We start from the raw sequence: 18,776 nt of genomic DNA, 5'->3' as shown, positions 1-18,776 counted from the left end.
TGACAGAGTGGGAAGGCAGATAAAAGTAAGCTGTTTATGTTTAATCCTGATAAAACCGGCAGCGTTTTCATGCTGGTAGAAAGCTTGCAGTGAAATTGTATTGTGTGTCTGTGAGTGTGCCAGGCTCCCAGACAGTTACAGGTTGTTATCAGCTTAGGTTCTCATTCTGATTGTGGGGTTTTATGTGTTGCCACACACATAAGAATTTTTTTTTTGTTCTGTCTTCATCATTAATCAAGATGGAGGCCATTAATACTCTTTATTACTACTACTATCTATGCTTTTTTCTCTTAAATACAGATTATAGGAGAATATAGTTACTGTAGTGTGAATTTATGCCATGGTTACTTCAGGTATCTCAGATTTCCACAAGTTGCTGTGTTCTGACTGTTCCCTCATTCTCACATGAATAAAAGAGTTCGGGGTGTGTTGTGCTGCCACAAGTTCAGGGATTGTTTCTCAGTATACTTCAAGTGTGCATCTCTTCTGGACAGATGGGAGCAGTGTGGAAGGAAGAACAGTAGGACTGTCCACTTCTGAAAGATTTCACCACTGATAGGGTGAGCTCTAAGCTCAGAGGAAGCTGGGCTTTGGTCTTAGCTTGCTTTCAGCTGTACTTCCTAATTTGGGTTGGAAATACCATTTAACCAAGGGGAGAAAGTAAATGTGGGTAGGTTTGAAGTTCAGCTAAACTCTAGGCTAAAGGTCTCTGGATCTGCAGTATCCTAACTTAAAACTGGAGTTAAGATGGGATATGTTGTTGGGTGGTGCTGTGGTTTTATTTGGTGGCAGAGACTCGGTGTCCTTGTTCTGTGACCCAAATAGATTTGTATTTGTTGCAATTGTACTTCAAAATATGAGTTGTAGTTCTGTAAAATCTGAAATCTGTCATTATTCTGGTTATCGGTTTACTTGTGTTTGTCACTGAGTTGAGGTAAATCAACAGCAGAAGCAAGCCAGTTTGAGTCTTGCAGCTTTTAATGGCCAGAAGCAGTTTGGCATTTCCAAGGGACTGTCAGCTTTCAGATTTATTAGATACTCATCAATAGTCTGTGACATGTCTGTTCTGTTGGCCAAAGGTGAAGCTGTCCAACCTGTACTGCATAATTGATGGTAACACAAACTGTGGTAGACATAAAAAAAAATTGGGAAGATGGAGCAGATGGCCAAAATTTCATCAATACTCTTCTCCACTGGAGATTCTTTTATAAAGAATAAAAATCTTGATTAAAACAAATTTGATTTGTCTGGGATTCTCAGTCTGCTTGCTGTGCTGTTGCATTGAGGAATATGGAATTACTTACGATTTGGACAAATTTTCAAATGTGTTTCATCAGAAGGATGAAAATTTTGCATAACAGGTTGGCGTTCTGGAATTTACGAGTTGTAAACACACTTTTCTACAGGTCCACAGTTTATTATTGAACACCCAGTGGAATATGCTAGAATATTAATGTGAATTTTACATAGCAGGTCAGTGTTCTGGAACCTTATGAGTTGTTCACACACTTTTCTACAGGTCCACAGTTTATTATTGAACATCCATTGGAATATGCTAGAATATTAATGTGGATTTGAAATGCATATTTTAATATTTCTCTTAAAAGACCTGAGATTACTTGTGCAGTTCAGCTCTTACATTGTACATTTGTAGAACCACTGGTGCATATTGTTATTTGCCTTTTTTAGGTGAACAGTAGAAATCATCACACTTTTCAATAATCATAAAAAGGACAGTACATATTTTAAAAGTTAATTTTTGTATGTCTACAGGATGTCTGATTTGTGAGATATTTTAGATTTTTTTGCCAATGTGCTGTGTATTAAACACTGGGATCATTTTTAGTTCTACAGAAGACAACACACAGCTTTAAATTTGGGGGAGGATGGAGAAAATAACATACTTGTGTCTTGCAAGCAGCCGTACATTCATTTTCTTTCCAAACATTAACAAAGCCAAGGTACACTTCATATGCCACGGGTTTGGCTCTATGGAATTGAAGGAGTTATTGCTTTTGGACTCACCTAATGTTAGGAATTATTACATCATCAGGGTCAGTGTTGCAATTGTTTTTGAACAGGTGCTCAACCCATTTCAAATGAAATCCATTTTCAAATGAAATGTAGCCACCAGTATGGTGGAAGGCATGGTAGGAACTGCCAATTCCTGGTAAAGTTAAGAGACAACTCTTGCATGCAGTAAGGTAGGGAGAGAAGGAGGAGGAAACCCAGGATCTCCTGTAGAAAACAGTGAGCAGAATAATAGCAAATCTCCAGGGAAGTAGAGATGTTCATCCTACTCCACTAGCGCTGATGCTCTATAAGATAGACCTGAACATTCTTTGAAAACTAAAGAGATTTTCCTACTTCCATATGTGTGCCTTGCTCCCTGCAGCATGCTGTAGTGGAGTCAAATGGATATGACAACTGAAATAAAGGACAGAGAAAAAGATTTCAAAGAAAAAACCCCACTGGTTTAGTGTTCTGAAGAAAAGGATCACATACCTTTGCCTTAATTGAATATTTAAGAGCTTGTAATTTAAATGCTTAGAGATGTGCCTTTGATCTTTCGTGATTTTTATAGGCTCTGAGGTGTCATTTTGTGTTTCTAGATGGGGAAACGTAAGATGAAAATAATTTTTAAGATTAATTTACAGGTCACATTTAAATATCTACCAGAAAGAATTGCTGTTTGAGAAGATGCTCATAGTTTGTGTTTGATGTGCATTTACAGTGTCCATATATGGGATTTGGTTTTATGATAAGGAAGAATGCCAAAGAATTGCAGAGCTCATGAAAAAGTAAGTGATGGGTAAACAAGACTTCTGTGCTTTTTTAATGTATGTTTTTTGGTACATACATGCACATTTTATGGTTTTAGGATTATTATACCTTTCTACTTTAAACTTACAAACGTTGTTGCAAGTGTCAAGCCTGCATTTCATAAAATCATAAATAAGTCACTGTATTGCAGTAATTTTTCCTAATTTGTAGTACAGCTCTCCAGCTACATCAGAGTGTACCAGTTGATATGATTTATTTCCTGATGACTCAGAAACCTATTTTGAAGAATTGTATTCTTTGGGGGTTTAATATATTTTTCAATTTGGGAAGATTTTATTTTTTAATATTGTTACCTTTCTTTCTTTTCCTTATATCAAGGTAAGTGCAGGAAATCATGAGGGCGTGCTGTACTAATACAATTTCTGTGGGTTTTGTCCAGTTTGTACAGCATGGCTGAATTCCTGCTTCCTCATTTCTTAGCAATAGATACAAAATTCACTTTGTTTTCAGCATTTAAAGCAAGACTTCAATTAGCTTTTAAGTCATTGCTTTCATGCACATAAAAATGTGTTTTCCTAAATCTTAAACTTGAATTTCGCAGTCCAGCCAGAGGTGAAGGTTTCACACAGAACTGTGTTCTCAGCTGTATTTTAACCTAACAATATCATATGGGTAGCTTTTTCAGCATCACTCTTCTCATGGCCAGGACGGACAGGGCTCGTTCTTCTGCACTGTTTGCAGGGGCCCTTTTCTTAGGACTGTGTCCTGCAGGTTTTTATGTTTGCTTGGAGAACGAGGGCGCTGAAGTCATACAGATTTTATCAGCATATGTAATCTACATTTTTTAGAGCTATAACGTGGGGGATGTAGTAAAGGGGCTGGGTAGGAACAGACAGTGATTGGCTATTCCAGCTGCCTGTGGTATATGGGGTTAGACACAGATAGGATTTGTGATAAAATACTGGATTGGAAAGGTAGTCATCTTTCCTTCATATATCCTTTTTTTGAAGTAATACCTGCTGCTTTTCATTTTGCAGTGACAAAACTGTGTGAAATGCAGACTGTGATAGTGGTGGGGTTTTGTTCAGTGGGTTTGTTGGTTTTGCTGTATATCCTACAGCTCTAAAATGAGTCAGCTGTGACCCAAGAAATAATTGATGGGGATGAATTTACAGAAATAAACAATGAACCCTAGGAAACCCAGGTTTTTGACAGCTCATTTTAGTTAACTAGCTCAAGTTTCGGTTGGTGGTGATTAGGTGCTCTCAAACTGGTAATTTACTACAATAAAACCTAGTTTTCAGAGGATTCATACAAATGTAAACCATGTGTAGTGGTTTATAATAGCAGTATTTCATATAGATAAAAAAATACCCTGTTGCTCAGCCAATTGGCTGCGTGTTTTAGTTCTCAGCATTCTACAATAATAATAAAACAGCTGGGGCAGGAAATTGGTCATTTGCTAGTACTTAATGCCTGATTTGTGTGTGTTTGCCATCCTCCACCACCAGCAGAACTGAATAACACTATAAATTCCCTGCTTCTTCTGGGTATAGAAATTGTGACTCAGTTATGGAAATTTTATTCTATGGTCTAGTGTATTCAAGATTGGAGAAAATTAATCTCATGTCAAACTATGATTTTATAGAGATCTTTTAATAGCGATTTTTTTACTGCACCTTTTAATGTAGATGGGGAAAGACAAATATTTGAGTTTCAATTAAGTATTGTACAGTAATTGTGGTTATGTTTTTATATTTTATTTGTACTTTTTTTCTCATATATCCTCCACCTTTCAGCCTAACTCAGCAGGAACAATTCAAAGCACAGCAGGGCACAGGAACAGGGGTCTCCCCCATGATCATGAATTCTGCTAATAACAAAGAAGTGGATATCTTACGGATGCTTACCAAGGCCAAAGATGAGTATACCAAGGTGAGACTTGCTCCCACTTTACATTATGAAACATAAAAGGTTTGATTTTGGGTTTTGAATAGTTCTACTCGAAGTGATTTTGGACAGTGTGCTCTCTTATTTTGTGTAGAAGTGGCTGGTAAAAAAAGTTTGGACAGAATTTGCTAAAAATTCAAAAGAAATTAATGCTGTCAATAACAGGTTCTGGAAGGAGAATGTGGATATGATTATTTGTTGTTATTATTATATGATTATTTGTATTGTTATTATTTGTAGAGGCTGCCTTTCATTCTGATTCTTAGAGCTCTTGTGCCTATTGAGGAGCACCTGCAAACTGTGCCCTCTTTCTGGGTAAAGTATTTACCTGGTGATAGTTTCTGTGGTTTGTACAAAGGACTTGGTTCAGTAGACTTTTGACAGTGAAGTTTACTGCTTTTAATTGTGGTTGTTAGCTCCTTTCAGGCACTAATAGAAGGAAATGAAACGGTTGAAATGTAGTATGATTTCAGCCCATGTGCTGCTTTGGTCTTCTGAGGCTTCTAAATAAAGAAGTAACTAATGGACTAATAATGTTCTCTATTATTGAGCAATCAAAAACGTTTTACTTTGGGGAATAAAAATCTAATAATTTTAACTATCCATATATAAGCTGCAAATTGTTACAGAGCCTGCAGGTTCCTGGTGCTGTTTCCTGTATTGCTTATGTGCTGTCATGCGAGAATACAGCTCCTAAGTGTTCCATAAGAGTCTGGAAATGTACATATATCTTAACTTTTTATCTCCTTAAATTCCTTGTGTTTATTTTTTCTGAAATGTAGCTACTAATGAAATCCTCAGAAAGATGATAGCGAACTGTTTGAGTCAGGGTGAAATGGAGCCTTTTTCATTGCATATAGTTTCTGTTGAAGCCTGGGGCCTTTGTATTTTCTGTAGTAGAGATTTAATGTATTATAGTGGACAAACACTTCCAAAACACGGTATTTTTGCCATCTTTTAATACTGAATCAGTATCTAATCTTGGCATCGGAGAATAAGATTTGAGATGTTCTGAAATGTTTAAGATGTTTTCATTAGATAACCTTAAATAGATAACTGCAAATGGAAAACTGGAAAAATATTAGGCTGTCTTCAGATTCTGTGAAAAGAGGGTGATAAATCTAAAAGATGCTACCTTCCATTTCTGCACTAGCACACAGAAATCAAGACAAAGGAGAGGAAATTCTGTTGTTTAAATAATAGCTTTTAGGATTCTTTTCCCTTTAGAATCTTTTGCAGATTTGCTTCTTACTTTATCTTTAATCTTTCTGCATTTAAGGGATTGCCAAGGACATAAAAAATAACATGTAAACTTCCTCCTCATCTGAGACATGAGTGCTAGGAATGCCTGACCTCTTATGAACAGGATGTGTATGATTTCTTGTATTGCTAGTAATATAAATTTCTAAAGAGTGTGATAAATAAAGGCAATGACAACCATTTTTCTATTTAATGTCAATATGTTTCAGAACAGTCGTGCGTTTTGACTGGTTTATGACATCTACTTTCTTGTCAGTGTGTGTTTTATTACTTACAGTCTGATGTGCTGAAATTAGTTATGAAATATGTTGTTCTCTTCTTTCAATTCTGTGTTTGTTCAGTGAAGAGTGTTTTAAAGTATTGAAAGCTGTAGAATAAGAGCATCAATTTTCAAACTTGTAAGGAATTTTGCTCAGTTTTTAAGAGTGTAACTAATTTTGAAGTTCCTTGTTCCCAAATTCTGTTACACATTTGGAGGTTACATGACATGCAAAATAAAATACACAGCTTCCCCTTCCTTTTTGAAATGATGGAGTTTTAAGATGCTAAACCACTGAGTTATTTTTTTTAATGTACTTCTTACACACTTGCCTTCTCTTGACCTCTGGTAAGAAAAAGTTGGCCTCACTGACAGCCAGGGAGAAAACCAGTTGAAGAGTTGCAAGGGTACAGAACAAAGCATGAAAAAATGGGTTTCTCCTTAACCATTGTGCCTCGTCGTGTACTGCAGGACAAGCTCCAGGTTGAACTCTGCTGCACAGTTCTTCTCCCAGCATTTAGCATTTTCAGCTTCATATTGTGCAGGTGGAGTATGAATCTCACAACACAGAGCTGCTGTTTGCTTTGAATATCTGTGTCTACCAAACTTGCCAAAATCCTCTCAGTGATTTTCTTGCTCTTTTTGATCCACATGGACCATATGTGTCCAGTTTTGTTCCAGTGTTGCTGAGCCTTTCTCTGACTTGACCTTAGAACCTTTTGATTACTTAGGAATCTTTTGTAGCAGCAGAGCTTTGAATAGGACACCTGACTAAGGGCAGACCTGTGAGGCAAGACATAGTGATTGCCAGATGTTCTCTTGTTCTCTCACTACACAGCATGGTGGGATTTCTTTCATGCTGCTTTTTGCTGTTTGTTGATAATAGCATCTGATATCTTCTTTACCTGCCTACCTGACAGCTGCTTAACATGCCATGCTAGTGCTCCCAACTTACTCATCAGCAAGGCTGTGCTCCCCATCTGCCAAAATGGCTTTACATTCTGAGCTCCAATAGTTACAGATGCCTCTGGAATCATCACAGGCTTCTTTTCTCTTCCATGTGCTTCTGTGTTTGATAGCAACCTACTAGCCTTGTTATCAAGTCACAGCAATGATACCAAGTCAGGTCAATGTCATTCTTGTGTGTACTGATGCTCATTTGGCTGAGGAATTTGGTCTAAAATATGCTCATATAGTGATGACTCTGTTAAACACTGCTGCTTCTCACCTCATTTTTATATGCTCAGTTCTGTGATTATGCAGGGTATGACAGAGGAATCTAATGTACTTAAGGTTTCTGAAGAACTCAGCCTATTAAAATACCCTGAGGAAATAAGGCTATTATCTAAATTCTGCAGAACTCTCTGAGAAATATTCAATAGTATGTTAGCCATGGTGTTAAAGAAAAAGTTTATGTGCTTTTTGCCCCAAAAGTTAGGCTGAAAAATATCAATGAGAAGAAGATATGTTGAAGGAAAGGCAGAATCACTAGAAAGAGAACTGTTTGGGAGAAAATAAAAAGCTATTTAATCTTACTGAAGTGCAGTTTTGCCCCATGTAGGGATCTGTCCAACCTGACAAACAACTTAAAGTGTTGAGGACCTACTAAAGCCCCTTAAGTCCCCACAAGAACTCCAGTTCTGGTGTACCGGGCAGCCCTGGAACCAGCATGTCTTTATTTATTGTTGCAATAGGTGTCAGAAATGGGTTAATTGATCAGCTTTCTATATTTGAGAGCTGGGGTTAGGATTAATATCATAATTGACAGCTAATAGAATTAACTTTGTTTTAAATAATTATTTTTAAAATCTTTCCAGTTTCTTGGTTTTAACTGTATCAAGTGACAGTGACTTCAAAGAGACTGTCTTCTTTTCTACTGACAGTAGTGTTCCATGTATACCCAATGCTTTTTTAGTTTCATTGACTATATTCTTATATATAGCATCTTACTCACATTTTCCTTTTCCATTTACTATTTCTCTTTCATGGAGCATTTTATGTCATTTTTTTTTCTGAATTAAATCATGCCCTTCTCTCTCCACATGACATTTTTTGTTCCTGATCAGTTTTAGTAATCTGTCTCTGACCATCTTTTTCATAATGAGAAATCCTACTGGTCCTACAAATTGATTAAATCTTTAATTACCTTTCTGTGCTTGTACATGCATCCTGCAAGTTCCTACCGTATGAAGATTTATGTAAAAGAGTTAAGAGTTATTATTCTACTTTTTGACAAAAACATCTTAAATTATCTTTATGGGCACATTAGTCCTTCATGGATCTAAACTACTTCTAGCTGTCTGTTGGATGCAGGAAAAGCCTTGTCTGTTGCTTAGTTTTTAAGGTGCTTTTAAAAAGTATTTTTTGTTTTTGAAGTGCAGGAAAAGCAGAAGGCCAAAAAGAGAACTGATATTTAAATTAGAGGGAAGTCTCATACTAGGGAAATCTTGGAATCAAGTGTTCGTTTTTACATGTCTTGTGGTTTTAGAAAATTAGGTTGCAGTTGCTACTGTTCTTCTAATAGTATAATACTTCATCATCAGTGCTGCCGTTAGTTTTTTTTGGTTATTAAATATATGGTTATGTCTGTTATTTTACTGTGGTTGGGAACTAGGGGAAAATATATTGTCACACATACTAAAAATCCTTTTTTTCTGTTGCAGTGTAAGACCTGCTCAGAGCCCAAACAAATAACCAGTTCCTCTGCAATCTATAACAACCCCAACCTAATCAAACCCATTCCAGTGAAGCCGAGTGAGAATCAGCATCAGCGAATCTCCCAGCAGAGCAAGGTAAAATCTGTGGTGGTTTCTGACTGCTGCTGCTGTACTGAGTAACAGGAACATTGATTTGAGGTCACTGCAAGAATTTGAGATGGAACCACTGTAAGGAATGATTTTAAAGCACAACTTGTCTGGTTTGTAAAAGCTCTCTAACCCCCACTGTATGATGTGGAAACACATAAACTACAGACGTACTGTGGTGATGCAGCAAAGAAATACTGGTCTTTAATTTTCAGGTGCTGTTTTGATCACAAGCTGATCTAGTCAATTGCTGGGCCACACTTCTTGTGGGTTTTTGTTCGTTGTTTGTTTTTTTTTTTCAGAGGAAATCATTGAAATAAAGAAAACTCTTGGTATATCTTCAAGCATATCTTCAGTGCAAAATCCTAAAAATTAAATTCAGCTGTGACCAGCAGACACAAGAAGTGGCTCTGCTTCATCCACAGGCAGATTTCTGTCTCTTACTAATATTGTACTGATGGCTGTTAAGAAGATGCTTTTTCATGCTATTTAAAGCAAAGCCACTGCTATGTCTCAGATTCACTGATTTTCTCCCACATTAGCAGCCTGACAACAGTCTTCTTGCCCTTCCTATGTGACAAAACTATTAAAAATTCCTCTTGGGGGAAAAAAAGAGCATAGCAGTTTTTCCCAGCTTTTCATTGAATTCTGCTGGCTAAATATTGTTGCCACTTAATGTCACTTCTGCACGAGGGAGCTGTGTTTACTCCTGTCCTTTGTCCCCTCACAGAACGTGGATCCTGAACCGCAGCACTTGTCTTTGACAGCGCTGTTTGGCAAACAGGACAAGGCAGACGGCTCAGAAGCACTCTCCAAGCAGCACCAGGAGAACCTCCCTGTCAGGCAGGGTGTGGTTCGCTCGCTGTCCTACGAGGAGCCCAGCAGGCAGTCCCCCTGTGCAGAGAAGCAGCTGTGCCCTGCCATCCAGAAGCTCATGGTGCGGGGCACAGAGCTCCAGCCCCTCGCCGAGTTCCCCGAGAGCCGCCTCTGTGAAAACGGCAGCATCCCCCCTGTGGGGGAGACTTTCACAGGCCTCTTCCAGCCTGTGACTTCCCACGGCATTGGCACGTCTCACGGAGCTCAGGACACTGCTGGCACTCAGAGCCTACTGCAGAAGTTGCAAAGTCAGTCAGGGTCGGTGGCTAAAATGGAGCCCAGTGCCACAGGACCTGTGAACTCGACAGCTTCCGTGTTCAGCAGGACTCCTGCTCCTGTTGGAGCACCAGCTGCCCCAGTAAATAACATGAACCAGCCCCCTCTGGTGTATTTCAATGGGTCCCTACCAGGCCAGACTTTAGAGGCTCAGACACTTGGTAAAGAACAATCCAAACTTCCCAGACAGCCGCTTCCTCTCTCTGGCAATCAAGCAACCAATTCTGGGGTGATTTCACCTCAAGAATTATTGAAAAAACTCCAGATAGTGCAACAGGAACAGCAGCTCCATGTATCCAGCAGACCAACGTTGGCAGCTAAGTTCCCAGTTGTTACCCAGAACACCAATACCCTGAAACCACTGGATTCCTGGATAGAAAAGGCTCCAGGCACAGAAAAACAGAGCACTCTCTTCCAGGTAAATGGGGAACTTCTTCATCATAAATAAATACAAATCCAGCAGTCTTTCAAACTTGATGTTTTCTGAGGTTAGTCTTGCCTTCATTGTACTGCTGCATGTTGCACATGATTCATTTTGCAGGTGATACTTTCCCAACATCGAGTAAGTTCTGATTTACCAAGATGTGATATTGTAAATCCTGAAGGCCACATCTCTTACACACCAACGATGATCAGAAATACTGCAGTGCAGGGTTATTCCAGAACCCCTTTGAAAAGTCGCCTAGTTTTCGCTTCCCATACTTGGGCTGTTATGTGCAATTGCTTGCTACTGAGTGTAATATTCTGGGTTTAATAATTATTTTCTGCAAAATTAGTCACAGCTTTCTCTGTGTAGATGTGCATTCTTTTGTATGCCAGTTGCTAAAGTTACTTGAAAGGTCCCTTGTTTTCTAACAGCAGCTTTTAGAAGTATTTGTATATTGTTCAGTTAGTTATCTTATACCACACCTGCTACTTCTGGATATTCATTAGTTATTTTTCTTTAATTTGCTGTGTATTATTTTGACAAAAGGTCTTGTGCCTAAAAGACCTCAAAAAATTCTGTTTATTTTGATCCTAGAAGTCAGACTGGTGTCTTAAAAAATTCAGGAGATGTTAAGAGACTGTGTCTCTCTGATTAGTACATTTTTAAGTTTTTCAGAAAAGCAACATATGCAATTACAAAATATCCCATCCAAAACAACTATTGTCTTTAACAACACCATTTTCTGTAGGATTTTCTACACTAGACTGTCTTTACATGTCTTGTCTGGGAATCTATCAAGCCCTTCAGCTTCCTTTTTTTTGGGGATAGGCTGTGGGGTACTGGAGTCTGACTTGTATGGGAGTCTAGAAGTTGCTGATCCCAAGTATTCCTCTTTCCACTGTAAAGCTGAAATCTGCTTTTCTATTGTGACTATTCTATTCTTGTATTTCTGTTTTATTCTGGTTTTCTCCTTTATTCTGTTTTTCTAATTCTGTCAAAACCTCGTTGAAAGACTGCAGGATATTTCAACATGCTAGGAAGTTCTTCTATACATGAAGAGGCTGAAAGAGTAATAATAAAAGAGCCACATCTGTCACTAAGTTTGTGACAGGTCAAGTTTTCTAATTCCATGAGAGAGGTAGGAGGAATATTAATTTGATACAGCGAATAGCCATCATTATTTTTGTTATTTTAATTAATGCAGTAGGATTTGAATCTGTATGGAAGAGTTTTTTGGGGATTAGTCATTGAAATTATTCAGAATCAGTTGCTTACAGATGGTAACTTTGACTTTCCGGTGGAGATCTAAAGAATAAAAGGAGGATCCAAAGTCAAACAAATTGATTTGTTTTCACTGGGAATGGAACCTGCCTGCTTTAAATGTAAGAAATTGTGTGATTCATTGGTACATGTACTAATAGCATGAGGGAGGACATAATGAAGGTAAAAGTGAAATGAGGCAAGTCCAAGCTCTACATGGTAAGTCAGTATGCATGAATAAAAAATAAGGAAATATGCTGATATATTTTTCAGATAAAAAATCCCTACAGATGCCACTATGGCAAATGACTTTAATTTTGTATATATGAAAAAGACAGTGGTGCCAGTATTAGTTGCAGTATGGAAAGGCAATTCCTGAGGTATGGTCTAATGCAATTGCAACAGTTTGACTGCTTGAGTATGGATAGAACAGCAGCTTGTGAGAAAAGTCTTCTGTGGAACAAGGCTCATTCACTGTGATTATTGCTGCAAGTTTGCCTTAAAAAAAAAAAAAAAAAAAAAAAGCAGCAACTGAGACTCCCAGTCTTCCTTTGCATGGCTGTGAGCAGAACAAGGAGACTGAGGCTGTTGAGGAGTGGCTTCACAGGCTGCCACAGCTGCTATCAACACAATATTAGATGCATTAAATTTGGAGATTTAATGCATAGACTAAAAATAATAACAAAAGTGTCACTAATTATTGCTTAGGACATGTAAAGCTCTGCAGTCTGGGAGGAATGGCCTCTTTCACATGCAGCAGATTGCCACAAAAGCTAAAGCAGGGAGGCTAAAAATGAAGGAAGGACTCTGTTCCTTTGGAAGCCATGAATTAGCCACACAAAACATGCCTGCTTTTGAAAAACAACCTGGAAGATAAAAACCAACTTTTAAAACCAACATTAATCTTTTTATAATATTATCCTTGCAGTAGACCAGAGGCTTCAAGTGCTGCCATGCCTGCAGAGTAGATATTTGAGTGAAATTGAATTGGCACAAATATATCTGCACATGCTCATGCAAAATTGATCAAAGCAGATTCTGACAACAAGTGCAGCAAAAGGTTTGTTCTCTGTAATTATTTGTCTTTTGGTATTGCCTCTCCTACTACGCTTCAGCATACAGAAAAAGCAAAAATCTGACAGGAATAGAGAGATATCTGAGCAGTGTGTGTTGTTGGAAAAATCAGATTAAAGGAACACCCTAAATCCATCAGCAGCACTAAGAAAATGTAAGCAATAGTCCTTTCCACAACTGACACATTACAAGTCCAAGTTTAAATTGGCTTCTGCTGCATCTCCATATGGTACAAGAACTGTGATCTCCCACATGAAAAGGAAGAGACCAGTTACCAAAAAAATGGAAAAAAAAAAAAAGAAGGAAAAAAGCAAAAGCCAAAGAATAATACTTGGAAGCATTCAACCTGGTCTGGTGCCAGCCCTGTTTTGTGAAATATTCTTTATGCAGACAGTGAGTAACGTGTGCTTAAGAGACAATAAAAAAGCATTAATCTACAGTGGGCTCTTAGGGATATGTTTAGTGTTAGGCATGTGTTATCCTGATTATAGATGCATGCATGCTTAAGTGTTTATGTTAATCAGAATTATGGTTTTAAAAGGGCTTACAATAACCCAGACACAAATTTATCATTTCTTCAGAAGACCGCATATCTCATTTTTTGCATTTCTTGGGGCATTTTTCCATCAAGAATGTATTTTGTACATAATGTTACATCTTCTGAGTATGTGCATGAAACCCCAGTGTCTGTGGTGTGAGCATCACAGCACTTCTTCTCTGTTGTCCTGACTGCAGTTTCAGCAATTGCATAATGCAAATAGGTGCATTAAACTTGTTTCAAAAAGTAATTTCAGCTTCTGTAGCTAAACATCAATTAAAATATTCTAAATTAAACTTGAAAGACAAAGCAATGTTAGCATTGTAGCTAGCTTTATTTTAATTAACTGCCTTTAAAGTTCCTAAACCATTCTTAGAATTATGTCCTCAGTTTTAAGCATTGCCTCTGAAAACTGTTTAGGCCCACAGCACACACTGGGTGCTGCTGCTCCAGAGGAGCACTTGATCCACCTGTGATTCTGTTCACAGAGGAAACAACAGAAGGTTCCAGTTTGCATTGCAGGAGACCCAGTGCACTCCTTGGTTCATGCCAGCTATGGTGTCACCCAGCTGCCAACAGCCACACAGAGCACCAGTCTGATATCTTAGTGAGCGTTTGAGCTTCAGGGAAAGGATGTTAGATACTGCACAAGTTATTCTGCACATTTTTCTTGTTCTTACTTCATTGCTGCACAGCTGACGGCAGACTCCTACTCTGTTATTAGTGACTCAGAGATTTAAGTGTTGACCTGAAAGCTGGAGATAATGGATGAAGAAGCAGCTCCGTTTCTGTGGGTAAGAAGCTGATAAACTGAATTTAGGAAGGGCTGTTGTGACTGGTGAGAAGTTACTCAAAGCTAAAAGATTGGTCCAAAGCCTGTTTGTGTCCCTCCAGAGCATTTACAGTGCCTTCTGCAAAAGCGTGGTGTTACAGGAGTTGCACTGGTAATGCCAAGATCAGCACCCTGTTTTCTGGTGGGTGCCACTTGTCCCAGTGACTCAAGGTGATCCGAGCTGAATCTCAAATGAAAATTTTGCTTTCTTTTTAAAACAAATCCCAAACAATCCATGTTTTTTATGTAAAGGTTTGTTCAATGGCAGAAGCTTTGAACTTGAGCTGTTAGCAAAAAATACATTCTAACATTGAGGACAGACAGCAATGCTATGTACTGAAAGAAGACGCATATACTCTCTATTCTTCTGACGATTTGAAGTTCTGCATGACCCTGTAGATGTCGGCTGTGTCACCAGCAGATGGCAATATTGCTCATTCCATATAGTTTCCATATGCTTGGCATGTCCTACCTAACAAACCTTCCTATCCAGAGAAGACAAAGCATTCTTCATGTGTCTTTCAAACCACACCATGTGCTTGTCAGGAGGAGCTGTGTATTTTTAAGGGCACGGTTTGTCTCAGGTTTCGTTTGTTTGCCTTGAGCAAATGAGAAAAATGTCTTTTGACTTCGAAAGCTGTGTTATCTGGGGCTGGCAGAGTCTGCTGTAGATTAAGCTGTGTTAGTGGGACACTGTATCTCCTCCAGCTGCTCCAACCTTCTCTTTGCAGGAGGTTCCTGCCCTTGTAGAGCAGTTTTGTATATGCATTCTTGAAATCACATTAGGAAGACTCATCTTGTTTAAGCAAGCCCTGCCAGTTTTGTTGGAGGTAAATTAAAGAGAAATTGCTGCAACAGCATGGATAAGTAGAGCAGAAGCATTGGGATGAGTATCTGGGGGTAGTTGGTGTTCCACAGGCAGGACAAGACCTGTGCAGAGTCTGAAGGTCTCACTCTACAGAAGGATGTCACTTTGGACTCGTACTGGTTTTCTTCTAAAATGAGTGTTGTTTTTCAAGCGTAGGTGTGCAAAGCTTCAGTCAGTTTGTAATACCTCTGCTCAGTCAGAGGCTTGGAACACAGACCTGGTCATTGCTGTTTTGATTACGTACTGTAGGGTTGGAAGAAAGCTGTAGTCTAGAGTTTTGTGGTACTCTGTGTGTGAGAAACAGACCCAATATTTACCTAACTAAGTAAATATTGGGTGGAACAAAAGCAAGACTTTTGCATTAGGTGTATATTGCATGCTTTTTTTCCTGACCCCTAGTCTTTCTGCTTCCTTAAATTTTCCATAAAACAGAGTGAAATCTCAGTCCTCTTTGTTTCTATTTCTCCTTGTATTGTGGTCTCACAAACGTTGTTCAGAAATGTCTTGGGTAGAACAATCATAACTAGGAGAAGGACAAGCTACAAAAATGTGACTGTTCTTTAATGATAATCTCTGTGGTTTTGCATACCTAGGAGATCAACCTCAGTTCTCTTAATTTTTCTTCAAAATTCAAATGTAATCCAGGACACAGAGTGAAGTGATTCCGTAGCCTTTCACCTTAATATGGTAGCAATAAATCCGTGCTCCAGTCCAAAAGGGAGAAGCTTTGGTGAGCTTGTATCAATTCCTTTGTCTGTACTTTAAAAAGATTGGATACTTGAACAGCAAGAAAATGGCTGATTAGGATAAGATTTATTGCTGGAATTACCTGAAGAGAGACCTGATGTCTGAAAGCTGAGTGAATTAACTTTCTGTTATGTTGTATATTACATATGATAGTATTTGCTAATATTGTATCTGATAGTATTTGCTAATCCTGCATGTTTTACAGTTCCAAGATTCACTGCAAAATTTGAAGGTGAAAATTATTTGGCAGATGTGCAGGTTGGTGTGGCTAAGATACTGAGGCAACTGCTGCAGCATCACGGTTCTCTCTGAGGGCCACTTTGATTTTGTCAACTCTGTGTTGGTTGTGTGTCTGTTCTGTTTCTGACAGTGCCGTGAGCTCACTATGGCTCTTTAGCTAAATCACTGGTTTTGGTTTCTCTGTCTTTAAGTAAAATGAGAAGGTAAAATACACACATATATACATTTATAAAGTAATTTGAAAATTATAATTGGAAAATACTTTTTAGTATTAGGTACAGGGACTAGTCTTTAACAGTGATATTTGCATGTCTCATGTTCTCAAAGATTAAACTTCCTGGCTTGCTGTCCCTGCGTGGAAGACTTTACAGCTGCATTCTCTAAGTGCTGATATTTATTAGTAATCCAATTCCTGTAATAAAATCCTGTTGTCCTAAGATCATTTGCCTATCAGATAGATTTATCACACTTGACTCCATGTCTGCAATCTCAAATTGGATGGAAGGCCTTTTCATCAGAAATAGATCCCAGAGGTGGCGTTGAGCTGGAGTTTTACACCGCAGTATCGCTCTCCAGCAGTCTGTGCCCGCTGCCAGTCTCTCTGCAGTTCTCACCATCTCCATTCCCACAGAATGAAGCAGACAGCTTTAACTGATGCCCGTGTTCTTATCCTGACAGGTAATGTCCCCTCAGCACATTCCTGCCACTGTGACCCCCACCCTGCTGATGTCCCCCATGGTGTTCAGCCAGCCCACGCCCGCTCCGCCCAAAGCTGCTGAGAGCGGGCGCTTTGCAGCAGCAAACCCCGAGGCCGCTGCCAGCTCGGCCAGCCTGCTCCTCTCCCTGCCAGCCCCCGAGGCAGCCGTGGCCAGCAGCACCTCCATCACCAAGATGCAGCTGCAGGAAACACTCCTACACCTCATCCAGGTACAGTGCCAGGAGTTCTCCCACTTTGCTGAAAATCCCGCTGCCCGTTTTGATACAAGCACCCTGTAATTGTTGTATTTTTCTAAAGGCAAAATGCATAATTAAATATGTGTTGGAAGTGGAGCTACTTGTGCCAGGGTGATGAGATAGGCTCTCCCTCCTTGCACACTGCTGGCTCAACTGCATTTTGATTAATGCATCTGATTTGGGGTTCAGAAAAGGTAATACATTTGGTGGAAAAGAAAAAAGATGACTGAAAGCTTTGTAAGGTCAGCCTCTGAGCCAGAGAGACATCTATTATATTTTTAGCCAAGGATAAATAATGGGTGATTATCCTAGCTGCCAGATATTTCAGAGATGTGTGTAAGCAGTAAGAGCAATTCAGATGGGAGATTAAAATTGCAGGATGAGTGTGAGCAACTTTAAAATATGGGCTAGATAACATGAATGTATGTTCATTCAGTTTAGCATTTGAAATAGAGAATTACATTAAATAGAATTCCTTTTGCTGCAGTTTTTCAGGTTTAATTATGACAAAGCATTAACAATGTTATGTATGAGATGATTGTTTACTGCTCTGGCATGATGCATAATTATGATTTTTTTTTTCTTTATCATGCTGTGTGAGTAATATCTGAAGAGTAGAAGTTGAGGAGAGATTACATAACTAAAAACCTGGCTGCAGAACACAAGGGGCAGAGAAACACGTCCAGTTTCTAGGTCAAAACTATGTGCTTGCATGGTTTTGGAATAAAATTAAAAGTCATAATTGTAAGTTACTTAAAATGTTATTTAAGTTACAAATTCAGAAAATAAATAGTATCTTTAACAGGCTGGAGGGCTTTCTCATTTTTCCCTGTACTTTTATTTTGGGATGTAAAAAATACCACATTATGTTGCCTTTACATACTTTGAGTGTGTGGATACTATTAAAACCATACATGAAGTTAAAGAGGAAAAACTACTCAAGGAAGACTGGGGTTTACCCTCTGTAACTTTGTACTTGTAAAATACATATTTAACCCTGCTATTCTTGGTGGTAGTTAGGATTAACTGAGTTACCTTGAAATTATTCACTGCCAATTTGTTAGCTGTCATTTTCCATTATATAAAACTGCAATCTTGGATGTACCTAATTTTCCTTAAATATTATCTTTATTGTAATTATCCTCATATGTTTATGTGAGCTACTTATAACATTCTTTCTTAATGTGGGCTGACTCATTCTTGCAAAATGTTCTTCAGAAGGAAAAAGTTAAGCATCAGAGCAAAAGGAGCAGCATCCCATAGGGAGCATTAAGCCTAAAAGAGCTAAACAAGATGCAAGGATTTTCCCAGGTAGGGTTTTGGTGTAGGATCACAATCCAGAGTGTTTCATTATTCCTTCAGACATGCTTGGAATTATCCCTGACCTGACAGAGGACAAATTTAAGGGAGTCCCTAGAAAAATGAGGGCAAAATGAGAAATAGCAGGGTTGTAATGACAGTATTGTCACTGAGTTATTATGCAACAATACTGGACTCTATTTAAATGCACTGTGAGTATAGAAAATCTTCTTTCTGTGTACTCATTGCTCCTTACTGAGGTGCAGTCATGGGAGATAAAACAGATCTTCGGTGAAGGAAAGGGCTTCGCTATTGTTCCCTTTTTTAA

The 18,776-nt window shown here is 38.6% G+C and overlaps 1 protein-coding gene across 1 annotated transcript in view; it reads left to right on the top strand.

The window, feature by feature from the left end:
• Nucleotides 1–18,776, top strand: part of DCP1B (decapping mRNA 1B) — a 39,862-nt gene that overhangs the window by 20,044 nt on the left and 1,042 nt on the right. The window contains exons 4-8 of the mRNA XM_068191833.1: nucleotides 2,735–2,801; nucleotides 4,584–4,719; nucleotides 8,917–9,045; nucleotides 9,788–10,627; nucleotides 16,874–17,122. Of these exons, the coding sequence (XP_068047934.1) occupies nucleotides 2,735–2,801; nucleotides 4,584–4,719; nucleotides 8,917–9,045; nucleotides 9,788–10,627; nucleotides 16,874–17,122 (1,421 nt within the window). The remainder of the gene's footprint in view (nucleotides 1–2,734; nucleotides 2,802–4,583; nucleotides 4,720–8,916; nucleotides 9,046–9,787; nucleotides 10,628–16,873; nucleotides 17,123–18,776) is intronic.

Source organism: Anomalospiza imberbis, chromosome 5 (genome assembly GCF_031753505.1).
Source record: "Anomalospiza imberbis isolate Cuckoo-Finch-1a 21T00152 chromosome 5, ASM3175350v1, whole genome shotgun sequence".
Taxonomy (NCBI): Eukaryota; Metazoa; Chordata; class Aves; order Passeriformes; family Viduidae; genus Anomalospiza; species Anomalospiza imberbis.
Note: the sequence above shows the minus strand (reverse complement) of the source record. Positions and strands in the feature narration are given on the sequence as shown.